The sequence below is a fragment of the Rhinichthys klamathensis genome, unplaced genomic scaffold, assembly GCF_029890125.1.
Source record: "Rhinichthys klamathensis goyatoka isolate OS25496 unplaced genomic scaffold, OSU_Roscu_1.1 h1tg000050l_1, whole genome shotgun sequence".
Taxonomy (NCBI): domain Eukaryota; kingdom Metazoa; phylum Chordata; class Actinopteri; order Cypriniformes; family Leuciscidae; genus Rhinichthys; species Rhinichthys klamathensis.
In genome coordinates this window covers 4,549,248-4,568,817 of record NW_026606596.1, presented here as the reverse complement: position 1 = coordinate 4,568,817, position 19,570 = coordinate 4,549,248, and the positions used below count along the sequence as shown (strand labels likewise).

Genomic DNA, 19,570 nt, shown 5'->3' with positions numbered 1-19,570 from the left:
CAACACTTTGTGGGTATATAAATGCACATCTTTATGTGTTTGAGTTTGAGGGCATACTGGAGGTTAAAATGTGTGTGTGTGTGTGTGTGTGTGTGTGTGTGTGTGTGTGTGTGTGTGTGTGTGTGTGTGTGTGTGTGTGTGTGTGTGTGTGTGTGTGTGTGTGTGTGTGTGTGTGTGAAAACCAGAGAGAGGATTTATAAAGGGCTGGGGCATTAAACGAGATTCAATGGCTCTCCAGTGTTCTGTGAAAGATGAAGGTCTTCCCCCAAGCTACCCATGGCCATTTTCATTCGTTCTACTGATTTCCCCCATCACCCCATCTGCCTCTCTACCCACAATCACTTCTCCAGAGATGACACAGGGCCTGCAGGGGGCCCGTGTGTGTGTGTGTGTGTGTGTGTGTGTGTGTGTGTGTGTGTGTGTGTGTGTGTGTGTGTGTGTGTGTGTGTGTGTGTGTGTGTGTGTGTGTGTGTGTGTGTGTGTGTGTGTGTGTGTGTGTGTGTGTGTGAGTATCTTGAAACACCTGAGTCATCTGAGTTTCTTTACCAAAAAGAAATGGAGGTGTGTGGGTTCGTTTGCCCTGCGAGCACATCTGTTTTTGCGAAGGGAAACAGCCGCTGCATCGAAAAATGAATACTTCCCTACTGAAAAACAGTAGAAGTAGGCTTGGCTATGTCTCAATATTTGAAAAGTACCCGGATTTGGTGAGATTCTGAAGTGTGCATTCGATGGACCCTTTACTATCCCATGAGGCCATGGGAGAGGAGTTGTGAATGACTGTGAAGCATTGCAACTGACACTGTAGGTCACATGACAATGCCAACATTTCATTCACAGTACATTATACTATATAGAACATACCTTTTTAAAGGGATACTCCACTTTTTTTTGGAAATAGGCTCATTAAACTCCCCGGAGTTTTACCGTTTTTGAATCCATTCAGCCGATCTCCGGTTTTGGCGGTACCACTTTTAGCATAGCTTAGCATACATCATTGAAGTGGACAAGATCATTAGCATTTCTAAAAAAAAAATTACTAAAGAGTTTCGATATATTTATCGAAACTCTTTGGTCATTTTTTTTTTTAGAAATGCTAATGGTAAAAAACGGTAAAACTCAACAGTTTAACTCTGGGGGAGTTTTAAAATGAGCCTATTTCCAAAAAAGTGGAGTATCCCTTTAATGACTGTGAAGTAAGTTTCAAACCAAATGTAGTATACAGCAGGCGATTTTGGACGCAGTGATCGTGTTCCTATAGACTCCACAACAATCCCACGATGCTTTCGTAATCTCACCAAATGCATTGAAGGGGTCATATAATGCCATTTTTGTACAAGCTAATATGATTCTTTAGGGTCTAAATTAAAAGTTTGTAATATACTTTAATTAAAAATTCTCATTAGTATTGTAAGAAAACACTTATTTTACCTGGTCAAAAACAGCTCTGTTTTCAGCACGCCGTTTCAGTGCATATGACTTTAAATGATCATGAGCTTTGCTCTCCCCGCCTCTCTGTTCTGCGCATACACCGTTTGTAACACAATAACACAATAACCACGCGTTGTTCATTATAAACGTGGGATTATGAATTATATTGAGAACATTGTACATAGAAAACATGCTGTAATGTACCCTGAGTGTAAACCGACGCATTCATCGTGAAGCGTGCAGCTGGCGATTTGCAAAGATTATATAAATATTAATATAAAGATTAATAAAACGTTACACTCACTTTAGTTCTTCTGAAGGTTCAGCAGGAAGACGAATAGGTTCCGATCCTTTATTCAGGTGCAGCTTCTCAGCAAAAACAGCTTTATATTGACCCTCGTTTATAAAGCAGTCTGGTGAGAAATGATTCTCGCAAACATGAGAGCATTGACGTTGCTCGTGGGGAATATTCCCTTCGAAAACAAACTCAGCCACTGCGTCTTCAGCGGTTCGGATTTAGGAACATTAAAATGACTGCTGTGTTCGTTATTACACCCAAGAACAGAACACCACAATCGCTTAGACGCCATTCTGCTCATAGACAGTGCTCCAGCATATCAACAATGACCGCGCCGATCCGCGCAGACTATGATTGACAGGACGAGCGAGGGCGGGTCTGTGTTGAAACTCCTGTGCTGACTCCTGTCAATCAACAATCGTGGGAGGGGCGTCCGTTTTATTGACGTCACAAAAACGAACGGCTCAATTTGAGGCAGGGGAAAACATATAAGGAGATTAAAACAAAACCACTGGATGGATTTTTATCATTATATGATGGTTGTGTACAGGCACTGCCAACACAAATTTCAGTACAATCAACTTGCAAAAGTGCATGTACCATTATATGACCCCTTTGAGAAGAAACAAAGTTATCATTTAGACAAGCTAAAGATTATTAATTTTTAGTTTAATCTAAATATTGTTGTTGTTAACTAGTGTTTGCATCTCTGTTCTTTTTTAAGTACTGATACCACAATGGTGTTATTTCACATTTACCACTGGGAAATTTGTGTGAGGGAGAAAGATTCCCCATGCAGATTTTGCAACGGGTTCAGTTTCGTCACCAGATCCGCTACATCGACCAACAAAACTGACTTCTGTGTAAGCAATGCTGGATACATCACTATGCAAACAACAGAACTTTGTTGCCTGCGAAATTTCGCGAATGTGTTTACAACTTTAGATTGACATAAATCAGCATGATCGTCTCTGAGTTTTAAGTAAATCGCTGATACTTGTAAGTTCGAAAATAAGCAACTTGGGCATCACTGCTCAGGATTTTCTCCATCATCAAATCTTTTCAACTTTTGTTCCTGTACTGATGTTTATGCTTGTTTTTGTTTTGTTTTCTTGTTTTTTTCTTGCTTTTCTATCTTCTGGCTTCAGATCTCTCATTAGCCATGTTTCCATCCAAAGTTACAAATTTAACTTATGTGAACAATTTGAGTACCGCAAAAACATTTGCAAATAAAGCACAGTTTCCATTCCATGTGTTCAGGAGAACAAAATCATCACTTCCTGGAAAATATAATAAAAATTATATAATAATATGAATTATTATCAAATTATTTACATTATTTACAAGTATGAGATTTCCATATGAGATCCAAACCAATCACGTGAACGAGTGGATCTCTGAGTTGGTGCGAGTGAGTGGAGGCGGGGCTAATTTGCATATTCATAGAACAGCGTATACTAAATGAGGCAAGGGTGTAGAGTATACATTCAATCTATTTGAAGGCGCTAAAATATGTTCTCTCTCTAGATAAGGTGGATGATGAATTGGAGATGACAATGGTCAGCCATCGGCCGGAGGGTCTCGAGCAGCTCGAGGCGCAGACCAACTTCACCAAGCAAGAGCTACAAGTCCTTTACAGAGGCTTCAAAAATGTATGTTCCCCAGCATTTCTCCTTCAATCCCACATCAGCACATTTACTTTTCACAAATTTCTTTTGACGCGTTTTCACAAGCTTATAGTGTTTATGTAATACATCCTTACGCCTCAATATCTTCTCTTATGAATCATCGCATCTCATCTGCATATACTTTCCCTGTGGTCCTGTTTGCCACGTCTCATCTGTCTTTAAAACTCTGTAAACTCTTATTGTTCCTCTTTGCATTATCCAGCGTGTCACTAATCACTGTGCGCTAGCCTAAAGCAACAGTCAGCTAGTCATATTTCAATACCAACCTTCACACGCTGTAGACACACACATAAACAGTCAGCAAAACACCCACACAGCAGCTCATATTTGTTGCGTTAAAACAAGCTTTACCAAATATACAGCGTAGTTCTCTATGGCAGTGCATCTACTATTTGTACATCTCATCAACCTAATTGTTTGAGCACTTTGTGTCCTTGTTACACATTACTTGTATTTAATTATAATTGTATTTAATAATTACTTAGTAATTATTACTATAAATTATTATATGCAACTAACCCTAATCATAACCCAATATTAAGTAGCTACAGTTCATTATTATTATTCAGTACTTAATGTATAATTACACTGTAATACGTCGACCTTAAAATGAAGTGTAACCCATTTTTAAAATTATATGATATATTAAAGGATTAGTTCACTTTTAAAAAAACTTTTGCTGATAATTTACTCACCCCCATGTCATCCAAGATGTCCATGTCTTTCTTTCTTCAGTCGAAAAGAAATTAAGGTTTTTGATGAAAACATTCCAGGATTTTTCTCCATATAATGCACTTTACTGGGCACCAAACGGTTCAAGGTCCAAATGACAGTTTCAGTGCAAACTGCAAACTGTTCAAATGGTTTTAAATGACACCAGACGATGAATAAGGGTCTTATCAAGCGAAACGATCGCTCATTTAAAAAAAAAATAACAACGTTTAAGTTTTATAAGCTCACATGCTCGCCTTGCTCTGTTCTGTGTAACTCTCCTGTTCGAACTCGTTCATCAAAATGAACAAATCTTTTTCCGAGTCAATTCGTTCATTTCGGTCGTTAAATGGATCAAATGACTCGAAAAAAGATTTGTTCATTTTGATGAACGAGTTCGAACAGGAGAGTCACGAACGTGCATCACAGAACAGAGCAAGGCGGGCATTTGAGCTTATAAAACTTAAACTTTGTTATTTATTTTTTAAATGACCGATCGTTTCGCTTGATAAGACCCTTATTCATCGTCTGGAATCGTTTAAAGCCCTTTGAACAGTTTGCAGTTTGCACTGAAACTGTCTTTTGGACCTTGGACCGTTTGGTGCCCAGTAAAGTGCATTATATGGAGAAAAATCCTGGAATGTTTTCATCAAAAACCTTAATTTCTTTTCGATTGAAGAAAGAAAGACATGGACATCTTGGATGACATGGGGGTGTGTAAATTATCAGCAAAAGTTTTTTTAAAAGTGAACTACTCCTTTAACAAAAAAGTCTGCAGAGCTCAAGTTATCATATCCAATTTGCATATGCAGGAATCAGTCTCAAGCCAATAATATGAAGTGTTTTTCCACCTTCAGGAGTGTCCAAGTGGAGTGGTGAATGAAGAGACATTTAAACACATTTATGCACAGTTTTTTCCACATGGAGGTACTTGATGTAAAATCCTTACATGCTTCTTACGATACATTTCAGGGAATCTTAAATGTCTAATGTTTTCATCTGTTGTCACCGCTGTTCCAGATGCCAGCACGTATGCACATTATCTCTTCAATGCGTTCGACAGCAGAAATAATGGATCCATAAAGTTTGAGGTATGAAGATATGAGATGAGATATGAGCATAAGATATGAACATAATATTTATGTGACATTGCACACAGGATTTATTTTCTCGCTCTCTCTCAGGACTTTGTGATGGGACTTTCTACTCTGCTGCGGGGGACCGTCCGAGATAAACTAGAATGGACATTTCATCTATATGACATTAACAGAGATGGATTTATAAATAGGGAGGTATGTCATAATTAAAAAGGCAATTATAATAATGTATTAACTATAATAATAATTATCATAATTCAGTAACTAACTCAATGTTCATGTACCTCACAGGAAATGACGGAGATAGTGAGGGCCATCTATGACATGATGGGGAAGTACACGTATCCAGCTTTAAAAGGGGATGTACCGAAGCAGCATGTGGATACCTTCTTTGAGGTCAGTAATAAGTCATTATTTGGTGAATATTTAAACATGCAGGTCATATTTTAAAACAAAATGGGAAAAAAATGTATCTGGCCAAAACTGATGTCCGGCCTAGGAAAATTGACATCTTCACTCTTTATTCAAATATACTATTAAATTTGTTTAAGCATATTGTGTAATTGTGCTTGGAGTCAATTGTTTGCTTTGTGATGAAACATGCCAAATTGTGCAGACATAATTTCTGGCCAAGCTGTCATAATCATTTTTTTTTTTTTACATATGCAAAAACAAGAAAGAACCAACAAAAATGTATAACGGATTATGTTGTAGTCAATTACTTTTTTTTCTGTGGTCTTTTTGTTTTTCTATGCAATGTTTTGCATAATAAAATAAAACATGTAGCATGTAGTTTGCCTTTTTTGCCAAATACCTTAAGTTTAGCGTTTTGTTCGTCCCTCATATTTAAAATATATGTTATTATTTTTAAATCTAAAATATTTTCTTCATATTTTGATGGTTTAATTTAATCTAACATTAAAATCAAATATCCCCTCATGACATCACTTTTAGCCACTACTATACACACATACAAGCATATTTTAGCAACATAAAGGCTCTTTTTTTTAACTCCATACTCAGATTAATCTTACTAGATACTAAAATGTGCATGGTTCAAAATACATATAGACTTAATTTCCTAATTAATAATTGATACATTCCTTTCTTTCAATTTTGCGGTTAACTGTACATTATGAATAGTGATATTTACCCATCCCTGTGCTTGATTTTTACAGCAAAAATGACAGAGCAACTTAAATAAATGATCTCTCTCCTACAGAAAATGGACAAAAACAAAGATGGAGTTGTAACATTGGAGGAGTTTGTCATTGCCTGTCAGGAGGTATGTTCACATTACATGCTAAGTGATTTCAGCTGTTTTACATTTGCCTTAGTCTTAAGGTGAATTCAGAACCATACGAATTATTCATGGCTTAAAGAAATAGTTCACTTAAAGATGACAATTCTGAAAATGAAACTCATTTAACCTACTCACCCTCAAGTTGTTTCAAAATTCAAAAAGTATGAATTTCATTCTTCTGCTGAACACAAAATAAGATATTTTGAAGAATGTCGGTAACCAGTCAGTGAGTTGATGTAGGCCTACCCCATTGATGCTAGAAAAAAAAAATACTATGAAAGTAAAGCAAAAAATTCACGTGAAAAGCCACATGTAAATCCTCTGCAATGTTCATGCAATGTGATCCAGTTTAACTGAAAAGAGTATGGTGCCTCGGTGTGGTCAAACAGGTGAACTACATCTAAAAGTTTCTCTTTTTCTCACCAGGATGAAAATATGATGAGATCCATGCAGCTCTTTGAAAATGTGATGTAGAAAAGATCAACCAGAAGAAGAAAAGAACAAAACAGAGAGTGGGGAAAAGAAAGCAAGATGGGGATTTTATATTTAAATGTGTTATATTTCACTGGACTGAGTTCTGGGGGAATATAATGGCCTGAGGGAATCTGCGAGTCTTTAGGGTTCGTTTTTTCTCTCTCTTTTCAAACCTTATAACATATTTAATGTTGTCTTTTGCTGGTGTTTTGGGAAACTATATCAGCCCAGAATCCACCTTGATCCAGCCACAGAAGACTACATGTTTGAAAAGCATTGTGCGATGATCAACACCCTTCTTCCTGTGAAAACGAACGCCAGTCTCAAACTTTTTTTTTCGTTTGCTTGACCCTAGAGCTCAGGACTCTTGGTGTACTGGGACTGCAAATACAGCCTCTTTTGCTTGCTTTCTTGCCAAAAGAGCTTGCATGATAAAAACCAGCAGATGTGTTCCCTATGAGTTGCTTGAAATAATCTTGGCCTTCAAAATATCTATTTATGTTTTATGGGGTTTGAGGAATACTCAATTGGATGTTGATTTCCGTGTCTTGTGTTGTCAGAGTTGTTTGTTAATAATTGCTGTTTCCAGTCCGTCTGCTTATGTCTATCTGTCTCAGTACTTGTCAAGCCATACCAGATCATAGTGAATAAGGTGGGACAGAAGTTAAGTGTTAACTCTGTGAGGAGTAAGAGACTGACAATCTAGGCCCTGGATACTCTAATACCTTCAAGAAGGACAAAACAACAAAAACCCAGATTACTTATATAAAATAAAGGGGGGGGGGGGAATATTTAGAATATATATAGAAGTCGAGTGGTCAGGGTGAGTCGTAAGAAATATAAGCTGTATATAATGGCAAGTATGGTGCCACATGAGGAAATGTCCAGTGAGGAGAATACAAACTGTGAAAACTAAATATCAGACATATGCTGTGCAATTCAAATCTCAGTCAAAACTGATTAAAATGTTTGTGGAATAATATTCAGCTGTGTTTTTTTTATTATACTCTTAAAAAGGTTGGGTTTATTTTTCAAACTTAAATGCTGGGTTCAGTCTGTTGGGTTATTATTATTATTTTTTATGTAAGTGCTGGAAAGCATGAATGACATCCATTTATAGTGCATCATTATAATTATTATTTTTTAAAAAACTTTATTATGACGTCTCAAAATCATTAAATGTTTAATGTTAATCAACTATGTTGTTTATTAAAGTGTTTCACTGTGAATTTGATATTTTATGAAATGGAGAACAGAATAGATCAACAGTTCTCAACTGGTGGGTTGTGACCCAACAAAAATGTGTTATGAACGGCAGTGAATTAAGGATAAATATTAGTGTGTAATAAAGGATAGCAAAATAAATTGCCTTGTTAATTAAAAATAACTAAGTAAATAAATGTGTCCTATATCAAACTACATAATTTGGTATTAATCTGTTACGTGGTAATATCACATCCAATTCTAATCATCACACCTCCAAAAAATATATAATAATAAATAAATAAATTCCAAGGCTTTGGCAAATTTTAATTGAAACAAAAAGTAAACTAAATGTGCATTCTTTTTCCAATGCACAGAGTTCGAGAGTGTAATATATTACATTTAAATCTTTCACTTGGATAAATCTCATGCTCTGTCTACAGTTGCCTACATATAAATCATACCCTATGAGTCTCTGTCTATGGAGTTCATTGATTGGCTGGACTGGAGGACCGTCCCATAATGGGCGTGGTTTACTCAATGTGGGTTAGTGTGTCCATCCCGCACTGGAGTTCGAGTCGCGACACAGTTCAGCCTAGTACAGACACACATAACCTACAGAGATGGATCTCGAACAAATGGGTCCCCAAACCTTCTTATACGGTATGTAATACTTACCTTGATCCGTTCTGTGTCATAGTCTATTAGATCACACGTATAGTACGTAAACGTGACAATGTGCATTTTTAAGTTAAGAAAACTGAAGATGGCGTAGTGTGGTAGCTTGTCAGCTAACCCAAGTTATATTATCAGACTCAAAATTGCTTAAAAGCACAGGTTGGTGTTTTAACTGCTGTAACTACAGCGTATTATATTGCTTAAATCCCTCGATTTGGAGTGACAAACTAAAGCACGTGTGCAGCATGAATTGGCTAACTTAGCTAGCCTAATCGATTAGCATAAGATTATGATTTCATAAGGTTAGTCAGCAGTTAACCCTGACAGCTTTTATGATCAAATTCGAAATAATCTTCTGAATTAAATGCATTAAAGCAACGAAAACGGAACCCTCACAGCACAGCTGATGTCTCCCTGCACGCGCTCTCTTAAACACGTGGACTGGCCTTGGGGCTCCAAAATGGCGTCACTCTACTAACGTTACACGTGTTAGATGAGACAACGCATTGTGTGTAAATTTCGCTTGCTACTGAAAATTCAAGTTGTATTCTTCGTTATAGGCAATAAGTTAATGGATGTTCATTATGTAGTCTTGTTTTTTCCGTTTGTTTTCCTGACAACATATTTGCTCGAATTACACCAGTTCTAAACTATTGGTAACGTTGCCAATGAATGATCTCTAGTATCTAACGTTAACTTACTTAAACGTGCGATGGTTTGGGGAAACGCAGCCCCGATTTAAGCATTTTGTCTGCATTGTCAGGTCTTTAGTAAAATGAAATTTTAACATGATGGAGCATCTCACAAGCCTCGCCACGTGGACTTCCACATTTAAAGTCAGTTATGTTGCGGTAAAATCCTGTTTGAAATATTCTCAAATACAACCGGTGCAACGTGCCATGCAGTGAAATGACGGCTAGAAATCATTTTGATATTCTTTGGATTTAGACCATCAACGAATCCGTTCTCAAAACGTACGTGCGGAATGATTTTCACCAATCGAGTTTTATCAGACCTAGCGATTCACTGGCTCATTAAACCAAGAAGCGTGCGTCATGGACCACGTGTCGACTGAAATGAATCACTGAATTGGTTTTGAGTTTATCAAAAGTACTGGTTCTCTGAAGTTAGTTACACTACCCAATACAAAAGATGTATTGATGCCTTTTTTTATTTTAAACAAACTTTTTGTTTGTTTTTACAGGTTGTGAACTCAAGGCAGGCAAGGATGTCAGTTTTAACCCAGAGGATGATGATTTTGATCATCAGTTATCAGTCAGAATGGTATGTTACGTTTGCTGTCAGACCTCTCTGGGCTTCTTTTAAATGGTCCTCAAAGTTTTATTAACATTTAAATGTCATACTTAAGGCATTTGTTCCTGTTCCTGCAGGCCTGTGTCGATCCCGCAACAAAAGATGAGCTGAACGTTGTGGAGATTGAAGGGCAGGATTCAGAGGGTCAGAAGGTCAAAGCAGTTCTGGCCACACTCAGGCCTTCCACCCTCCCCAGTGTAAGCAGAATCAGTCATGTCATTTCACACTCCTTTTGGTTGGGCTTGAGTTAATCTGGAATTGCTGTGGTTGATTTTTAACTAAACATGTGTTTGAATCTCAGGTGTCTCTAGTTGGGTTTGAGATCACTCCACCTGTTGTGTTCCGTCTACGCTCTGGTTCCGGTCCAGTTCACATTAGTGGACAGCATCTCGTCAGTGAGTACTTGATAATACTTGGTCTATGATTATTAACTGTTGTCTCAGATAAACGCATAAAAAACTGCTTCGGGAAGCCTCAGTAAATTTCTTATTGGAATCTTCCTTCTGTCAGTCATGGGAGGAGACCAGTCCTTTGACGAAGAGGAGGAGGAGGAGGAGGAGGAAGAAGAAGAGACATTGACAACAGGCAAAAAGAGGCCAGCGTCATTGACTCCGAAGCTTTCTGTAAGCTCTCAAATTAATCTATAGGATTTATTATGATGATTTGATTTTGTGGCTAATTTAACTATCTTTCATAGAAAAAAATTAAGTTGGAGGAAGAGGATGAAGATGATGACGACGATGATGAGTGAGTGTTGTCTTCAGTGTTTTAGAAACGCCAGCTTTTCAAAATAAAATAGTAACATTTTACCTTCCCTTCCAGGGATGAAGATGATGAGGATGACGATGAAGAGGAAGAAAGCTTTGAAGAGTCGCCTGTAAAGGTCAGACGAGTTACCCAGACCCCTTAAATCTTGTAGAATGTGTAAAAGTGTGATCAGAAATGCTTATTTCATATTTTCCCATTGTTCTGTCAGGTAAAGAAGACCCCATCCAAAGCACAGACCCCTGCACAGAATGGGAAAGGACCCAAGCCCAATACACCTGCCAAGCAGGTTAGCATCTCTCTTTCTCCTTAAAGAAAATTGTCAAGTCTTGAGTTGCAGCATTTGCTGACGTTTCTTTTCTCATTGATTTGATATTATGCTCTCACAGCTCAAGACTCCAGAAAAGAACAACAAGGGTGACAAGAAAGTACAGTCGCCCAAAACGCCACAGACGCCACGGGTTTTCACTGTCCCAGAGATCAAGGCCAAGATGATGGCAAGTGTAGAAAAGGTGCGTTTTCCCTGACGTCCTCTCTGCATAAGTAGTCACAATGAGATGGTGTATGTGGTAAAAAAAAACATTCCGCACCTCAATGGAATACGGTGTAGTTGATGCATGGTATTCTTGACAAAATAATCATACCTGAAGATGTCACTTTCAACAAGGTAATTTCCTTTTTTATATATATATATATATTTTTTTTTGTAGGGTGTATCACTACCAAAACTACAGCCAAAGTTTGAGAACTTTGTGAAGAACTGCTTCAAAGCCACTGATGCAAAGGTATGTGTATTGCTGTTTTTCTTTGACTTTGTGTCAAAAACATAAGATTATCAAAGATTTTTTTTTTAATTATCGTTATTGTTCAATTCAATTGAAATTCAAATGTTGGCCACCACCAAGTTTTTCAGATATTTGTTTTTAAATGGTTTTAATACATGTTGCAGCCTTAAAAAGGGGTATAATAATGCGGTTCATGGATTCTTATCTGTGGAATGTGCCAGTTCTGGTATTTTACACGGATAAATAGCCATTTTTAAATAGATTTTTACCTTTTATGGGCATTTTTACCTTTTATAAAAGCTTTTTTTTTTGTTTTATTATTAAATAAATGCATCTTTTGTGTCAAATTCTTACATTTAATCAATAAATTCAGTTACAATAATAAGAGACTAGAGATGCACCGATTGATTGGCTGGTGAGCGGAATTGGCCGATTTTCACGTGATCGGCCATGACCGGCCGGTCAGTCTGACATATGGCGATTTTATGCCGGTCAAAATGCACTCAGGCGGCGCATGATTAACATCACGCAACATCACACGTGCACACGGAACGCACATGTAGGAAACCTTGTGAATTACGGCCGTTTCACACCGCAAGCGTGAGCGGCGCACATTTTTTTCGCCATGCATGTTAATCAACGAGTGCATTCACACCGGGAGCAGGAGCAGCGCGTGAGCGTCGAGCAGGAGTGTCACGTGAGCAGCAGTGAAGCGCGGGTTTCGGCGCAGAGTCTATTTTTGCTGCGCAGCTCACGCTCAATTAAAGTTAAAGCACACTTTTGATGGTCAAAATAAATGATTTCTCACAAAAAGTGCCCAAAATGCACAGAATTTGCATGTCTAGTGTGTTTTAACAAGAACTGGAGTAGGCTATGTCAGAAATTAAAATGAAGAGTCTTTATAGAAAATTTACCCATTTAAACTTGTTTTTATTATTCAGTTTGGGTAAAAGTATATGGTGTTTTATAAAAAAAAAATATATATATATATATATATAGAAAATAAATATTTGTGTTATTGAAAATAAAAAACTGGTTAGAAAACAATAAAATCGGAATCGGCTAAAATCGGTATCGGCAGGTCAAACTCAATGAAAATCGGAATCGGCCTTGAAAATTGTAATCGGTGCATCTCTATAGGAGACAATAGGGCTGTTACCAATCAAATTAATTCAGTATCAACAAAATTCATCTTTGCAATGCAGAGGAATCACGAAGTGGCATTTACTGTTTAATGCAGCTCAGAGGTGTCGAGTGCATTTAACCTGCAGTGTCAAGTCACCTTCATTTACAATACAGATTGTTTCAAAGCAGTTTTACAGTGATAACAGGAAAATAATGCAAAAAAGATTGTTTTTGGCTGTACAGAAGCTCTAGAAGAAAGTCGGTGTCTTGCTTAAGTGAGTTTTTGATTAATTTTAGTTGTAAAAATCATTAGTTATTAACGTAGGGGCCGCTTACACAACACCATTTTGAACTTGAAACTTTTAATGTGTTCTGGCCGTGCATTTGCCACAACAGCGTTTTGGTGGCCTGAGTACGCAAACTTTGAAGTAGGTTTTTGAAAAATGATATGGTTATCTCTGTGTAAACTTCAAAACGTGAAAACTGTGACGGCATACGCAGTACGTGTTTAGTCCATAGGTAAGTGCGCTTGAATTAGGGATGTCAATTTTCACAAATTCCCATGATCGATCGTCGTTTAAATTAACGATCAATTAATCGATTAATCGTTAGCCTTAATACTGCAATATGCGTCTGCTGCAGTGCATATGGCCAACAGCATGACAGCGTCTGCAAATGCTGCTCAAACCGCTATGTTCCTCACCAAATTAATGAGAATGGTTTTAATCTAAATAAAGGGCTAGTAGGATTGTAAAATGTTTCGATGTGATTGATAATTAAATTTCAGGGCTCGAATTTCGGCGCGGGATTGCGGGTATTGCGCATAATTCTAATAATTCCCACAGGTCTCCCATTTATAATGCAGGAAATTCCCGCAATCGTAATCCACACAGATTATAAAATCAAATAATTCTTTTAACAACTATCTGCCAGGCGCAATTTCACAAACAGCGTGAGTGTTCAGCGTGCCGCGTCTTCTATCTCTCTTCTCTCAAAATGTGTTGTGCAAGGCAAGCATCAAGCGCTGCGGCGATAATACACACTCGCGTTTAGGAGTCGGGACATGACGGAATATTCACTTGCACAATCGGGCCAGCAGTGCATCGTGACTGAAGTTTACCATTTGCACGTCTTTTTAAGTCTTGCAAGTTTAAACATTCAAGCGATTTTAAACTAATCAGTGCTCGCGCTCTCTGAGATGATTTTCTATGCGCACATTCATAGAGAATCCGCCTCAAAAACAGCTGGCCAGTAACAAAAGATATTTTTCGCGGATTATATTGCTTTAACACGCAAAATTGTGTCAATTTCGGTCTTCGTGAGTATACTCTAAACATAGTCGGTTTTGTCTTTTAATAAGCATAAAACGCATGCCAGTATAATGAACACAGGATCCGTGCACTAGCTCATTAATTTAGTTGTCAAAACAACAAAATATAGCTTTAAGTTAAAGGAATCAGGATTAATAGCCTATATATATTTAATTTATTCAGGACTAAAATACTACCCAGTGTTATTTTCCATTTGATTACTTTATTCAGTTTCTGTAGGCCTATATGAAGTTAGACCCATTGAAAAACATTTCTCTTTATTTGTCTTTATTTGTATCTTTATTCTATTGTATTTATTTGTGCTACTTTTTTCAATTTAATTAAACAATTTAAATCAAGCTTCCTTGTGTTGTGTAAACTCTTAACAACAATATTACCCCATTGTAAAAATGCAATGAGCGCAAACATTTAGGCAAGATAAATGTAATTTTTGTTTGGAAAAAATGCCCCCCCGCCCTTCTCCCCCTCAAAAAAAAAAAAATCCCCCCCATGAGAATCATCTAAGGGGGGATTTCCCCCCCATTTTCCAAAACGAAATTCAGGCCCTGAATTAAATTAAATATTTAATAATCAAATATAACGACTAATACAACGTGTCACCAACGCCGCCTCAGATGCGCTTGTCAGAATGTGTGACTTGTGGACGCGTGCTCTTCCTGGAACAACGCACTTAAAACGGCAACTAAACCCAATGAATTCACACCGATTTAATAAAATAGTGTTCTCATGTTATGTAATATGACAGTCCCAAATTAATCCTCGTTATTAGTCGTGCATTCTGCTTGAGCGGCGCGCTGAATAAATAACTTAACCGTTGAGCACTTTGCTAGCACGTTATTTAACTCAAAGAAACGCATCCTATGAGATTAATCAGATATATACAAAATAAACATAATATTACAAATAATATCTGCACAAAATGACGTGAATGCACAAGTGAACTTGAACTAAGTTACGTGCCATTCAGAATGACTCATGTTTGGACGCGCTCTTCCTGGAACAACGCGACATGGCAACTAAACCCAAATAATTCACAATGTTTTATTACAATATTGTTCTCTTTATAATGTTATATAATATGACAGTCCGAATAGTCGTAGTCGTGCATTGCCATTTGAGCTGCGCGCGCTAAAGATCATGCTGCGTCAATTCTTAACCAAATGCATCCAATATGAGATAAATCAGATATAGATAGGCACACACAAAATAAACTATTACAACTTACATTTGCACGAAAGGCAGCGAATGCACACGCAAACTTATAGTCATGATGGTGTAAAATAGTCCCAAACATAACTCCGGCGCGCTCGCTTACATGTTTCGCGGTTGAGCAGCACGCACGCGCATGAACCTGCTTAATCGATGATCGATAAGGTTTATCGATTAAACGTGTTATCGACAATTAATCGATCATCGATTAATCGTTGACATCCCTAGTTTGAATGCATGCAGGCGCATAGTATTTCTTTAAAAAATGACATGGCCAATTACTTGTCTAGCATGCAGAATACAGCGTTTTCATCTGTATGGTGGAAAACCTTTGCTGTGAAAAAAACAAAACTATGTCTGAGCCGAGGCCTTTGCGGGGGATAGTCTAGTTGACAGTCTCTGCTGACACTTCAGGGCTGCGTTGTGGTCATGTCTAGGTGCAGATCCTTCGTCTGAGGTGGATACGGGCCAGATCCGGCTACAAATGCATAACTATTCTAATGCTTTAAAGTAAACCAAATATTGATATTAGAAATGTTTTTAAAAGACAGACACTTTAAATGTGGAATTTTAAATCGGCAGTAGGTGGCAGGTGGTGTGAAAAGCACAGTTACAACTAGGGTTGGATATCATTTCTTTTGTAACGGTTCCGATTCCAATAAGGTAAGAAAAAAAACTTAGATATCATTCACATTTAGTCTGAATTTAATTGTAGCTGAATATCATGAACAAAAATCAACAGGCTAAAGAACACTTGTATACAAGGAAAGTTTGCCTGTGGTTTAGAAATACCATAGAAAAACAACTAGCCTAATTTATATATAATATAATTTCAAGGATTATTAAAGACAAGTAAACACTAGTGGTGGAACGGATCACAAAATTCACGATTCGGATCATTTACGGTTTTTGAGCCACGGATCGGATCACTTTTTTGCTGTCACTTTAAGACCGACTGCACCGAACAAAAAAAACTGACTAACAACCGGTCTCTTTCTCACCTGTTCACTTATGACATAAACGAGAGAATACTTGCAGAGACGTCGAGAATCACTTGTGTGCACAGCACAGAAAACAGTGCGTGAGACGTCTCGCTCTTGAATTGTTTCAAGTAGAGATGCTCCGATCAGCGTTTTTGGGGCCGATTACCGATCACCGGCTGGGGAATGGGAATCTTTTTTCTATAATCTAGCCGAATTTGCACCATTTGTAGAAATGAAACTAACTATGAATTAACTTTATTTGGGGGGGAATAGGCTACAGTCAAGTTCTTGAAGAACCACCAAGTGTTTATTTAATTGCATTTAGAAAATGAGATGTCTCAAGGCTACTGTAGGCCATCTTTCCCAAATAAGACAGAGTAACATAAAATTATTCCAAACAAAGAGGGGTCAGGCAGACCAACACACATCAGATCAGCTTAATGGGAGGGGATCAAGTTACACTTAGGCATACTTGGAAATTGTAGCCTCTTAATACACCGACTACATGTACTAATTGGCAACAAAATGTACAACTTGTTACACCAAAACTGGCTACTGACAAAAGGACAAAACTATGGCAAGTTTTTTTCTGTTATTATTATGAACATCTGATGTAGTTGAGCAGAATGCTCTTTTATGAAGATACTTCATTTAAGGACATATTTAATGAGATTATGCCTGAAAAGGTTTTGGATTTTTTTTATCATATGTTAATTTAAAAATATATATTGTATAATATGACTTGTTGTTTATATTTGTTTTGTTTTATTTATGATATTTGTATTTTTATAATAGAATTTTTGCCATGAAAATAGCTTTCAATGCTGACATGGCATTAAATAAAATAAACTGAATCTGATGTAGTTGAGGAACCAACTACATCAGATAATAAAAATAAATAAAAACACCACCACTTTTGAAACGTCTCGCGGCACGGATGTACCAATACAAATAAATAAAACATCTCCAGGTAACTAGCAGAGCATTCTTTTTGTTCATTTGTTAAATAAGAGGCGATCTAGAGCTGAATTTTTTTTTTTTTTTTTTTTTTTTTTGTGAATGAATGATCAAAGTGCTCGATGCCGCAGCGGTCAGTGGCGCGGATACTGTGTTTTTTTGTGGCTCGCGGGGTGCACGGTCTTCACTCGGACGCGCGCTTCAATCCGTTGGGAGACTCCCTATTCGTTCCGGTGAAGGAAAACTCATGTTGCCACTGCCAAGCTCCGCTCTGCTGTTGTGTGCCCGTGCGCCGCGCATGCAGGTGGGAAAAAGTCGCGCAAGTAATTTACGTCACGTGATCGGCTTTTGGGGTTCGCCGATCAATCTATTTTTAGCCAATATCGGCCGATCATGATCGGCGTCCGATCAATCGGAGCATCCCTAGTTCCAAGTCATATTGAAATGCTCGCAAAAGAATCAATAAGAGGAATCGCAATTTTATAACTACCTGATTCCTGACCTTGAGGTCCAGAATTGGAATAGATTTTCGATTCCTAACCATAGTTACAACTATCACAAAATTATCGTAGACAATAGTGTATCGCACAGTGACACAATTAATTGGAGACCGTCATGAATGAAGGTCTTAACTGTTCTTCTGTTTTTTTCTAAGGTCATTGAGGAGCTCTGGAAGTGGAGACAGAACGTCAAGGAAAAGAACTGAAAAACTTTATTTTAAGGGTTTTTTTTTTTTCATGATTTAACTTTGTTACCTGCAATTTTAAGTTTTTTTATCCCCCCCCCCCACCGTACTTTTCAGTTTTATGCAAATCCGTGCCATTCCTTGAAAAGACTTTACTCAGAACATGACCTCTTTCATCTCTGCAATCTGCCCTCTCCTCACCCCTGTGGTGTTGTCATGTCCATAGAGTGTAGCCTTCATTTGGCAGCCTTGTTGCTCAAATGTGATTCTGAGCAGAAGAATTCAACCCTCTAATTTATATGGAGAATTGTTGACTGTACCCGTCCATGATTTCTTTAAAATGACATGTAAATGTGCATGGCATTCTGTTTAGAGATGCGACTGAAGTTGATTTATTGAAATCTTGAAACGCTTGACCTAGTTTGCAATGCATGAGTGGGTTTCAGAATTCTAGTTTATCTGCAGGTCATGTTTTTTTTTGTAATTGTCAACATCCTGTAACATGCTAGAAGGTGGAATGTATTATGTTTGGGATTGAGAATTAAGAAATCAATGTCAACAATGTGTATTTTAGGTAATGTCACAGTCTGTGCAGCTAAATCTTAACAGAATCAGTACTCAATCTATGACTGCAGTTCAGGTGTGGTTCTCTTGTTCACCTTTTTTGACTTCCTTGAATCTGTTCAAATGCAAATAAAGTTTATATTTAACAGGTTTAAACAGTTACTGTGCAGTGTTTTGGACGAAAACTATTGGATGAACAAACCTGTTTGGCAGTTCTGCGAACAAATACAACAGCAGCTATAATATATATTTTTTTGTTATGCCATCTCCCAGAAATGAGTTTTAGCAGGGTGGGATATCTGTATTAGTGTTGTCTTAATTCACTGTGCTGAAACAAAAATATATGTAGATTTTAGGGGAAGATGTTTTTTTTTTTTTTTTTACTTATCAGTTAAAGGGATAGTTCACTTTGAAATAAATTTGATATGTTTTAGCTTACCTCGAGGGCATCCAAGATGTAGGTGTCTTTGTTTCCGCTGTAAATGTACACATTGATGGCCGAAGACACGAAACGAGCGGTTTGTGTGAGAAAACGAACAGTATATATATCGTTTTTACCTCTTGTAATGCACAGCCACATCCAAGTGATCTGAGGGCGAGGGCGCTTCAGTCTGTGCGTTACAAGAGGTAAAAACGATATAAATACTGTTCGTTTTCTCACACAAACCGCTCGTTTCGTGTCTTCGGCCATCAATGTGTACATTTACGAGTCATTAAATCATGTTTAATTTGGACTTATCTGTGCATGACCATAGACCTGCATTATGACTGACAGACAGACAAGAACGGTTTGACCTAAAAATATCAAAATTGAAACTACTGCGGAAACAGAAACACCTACATCTTGGATTGCCCTTGAGGTAAGCTAAAACATATCACAAATTAATTTCAAAGTGAACTATCCCTTTAACCCTATTGAAACGGTGTTTTATATATATATATATTTATATTTAATTTCTTTATGTAGCCTAC

The 19,570-nt window shown here is 37.5% G+C and overlaps 2 protein-coding genes across 3 annotated transcripts in view; both read left to right on the top strand.

Annotated features, from left to right (window-relative positions):
• Window positions 1-7,315, top strand: part of kcnip1b (Kv channel interacting protein 1 b) — a 46,270-nt gene extending 38,955 nt beyond the window's left edge. For both annotated transcript variants that reach the window (XM_056247837.1, XM_056247838.1), the window contains exons 2-8: window positions 3,254-3,378; window positions 4,983-5,052; window positions 5,146-5,216; window positions 5,310-5,417; window positions 5,514-5,618; window positions 6,445-6,507; window positions 6,952-7,315. In XM_056247837.1, coding sequence (XP_056103812.1) covers window positions 3,254-3,378; window positions 4,983-5,052; window positions 5,146-5,216; window positions 5,310-5,417; window positions 5,514-5,618; window positions 6,445-6,507; window positions 6,952-6,999 — 590 coding nt within the window. In that variant the 3' untranslated portion in view covers window positions 7,000-7,315. The remainder of the gene's footprint in view (window positions 1-3,253; window positions 3,379-4,982; window positions 5,053-5,145; window positions 5,217-5,309; window positions 5,418-5,513; window positions 5,619-6,444; window positions 6,508-6,951) is intronic.
• A 1,442-nt stretch (window positions 7,316-8,757) lies between these two features.
• On the top strand, window positions 8,758-18,748 carry npm1a (nucleophosmin 1a). The gene is made up of 11 exons (XM_056247836.1): window positions 8,758-8,865; window positions 10,085-10,164; window positions 10,272-10,391; window positions 10,496-10,589; window positions 10,705-10,817; window positions 10,892-10,941; window positions 11,017-11,077; window positions 11,171-11,248; window positions 11,349-11,471; window positions 11,670-11,744; window positions 18,005-18,748. The coding sequence occupies exons 1-11, from the start codon at window positions 8,826-8,828 to the stop codon at window positions 18,053-18,055; spliced, it is 885 nt and encodes a 294-aa protein (XP_056103811.1). The 5' UTR covers window positions 8,758-8,825; the 3' UTR covers window positions 18,056-18,748.
• Window positions 18,749-19,570: the final 822 nt, after the last annotated feature.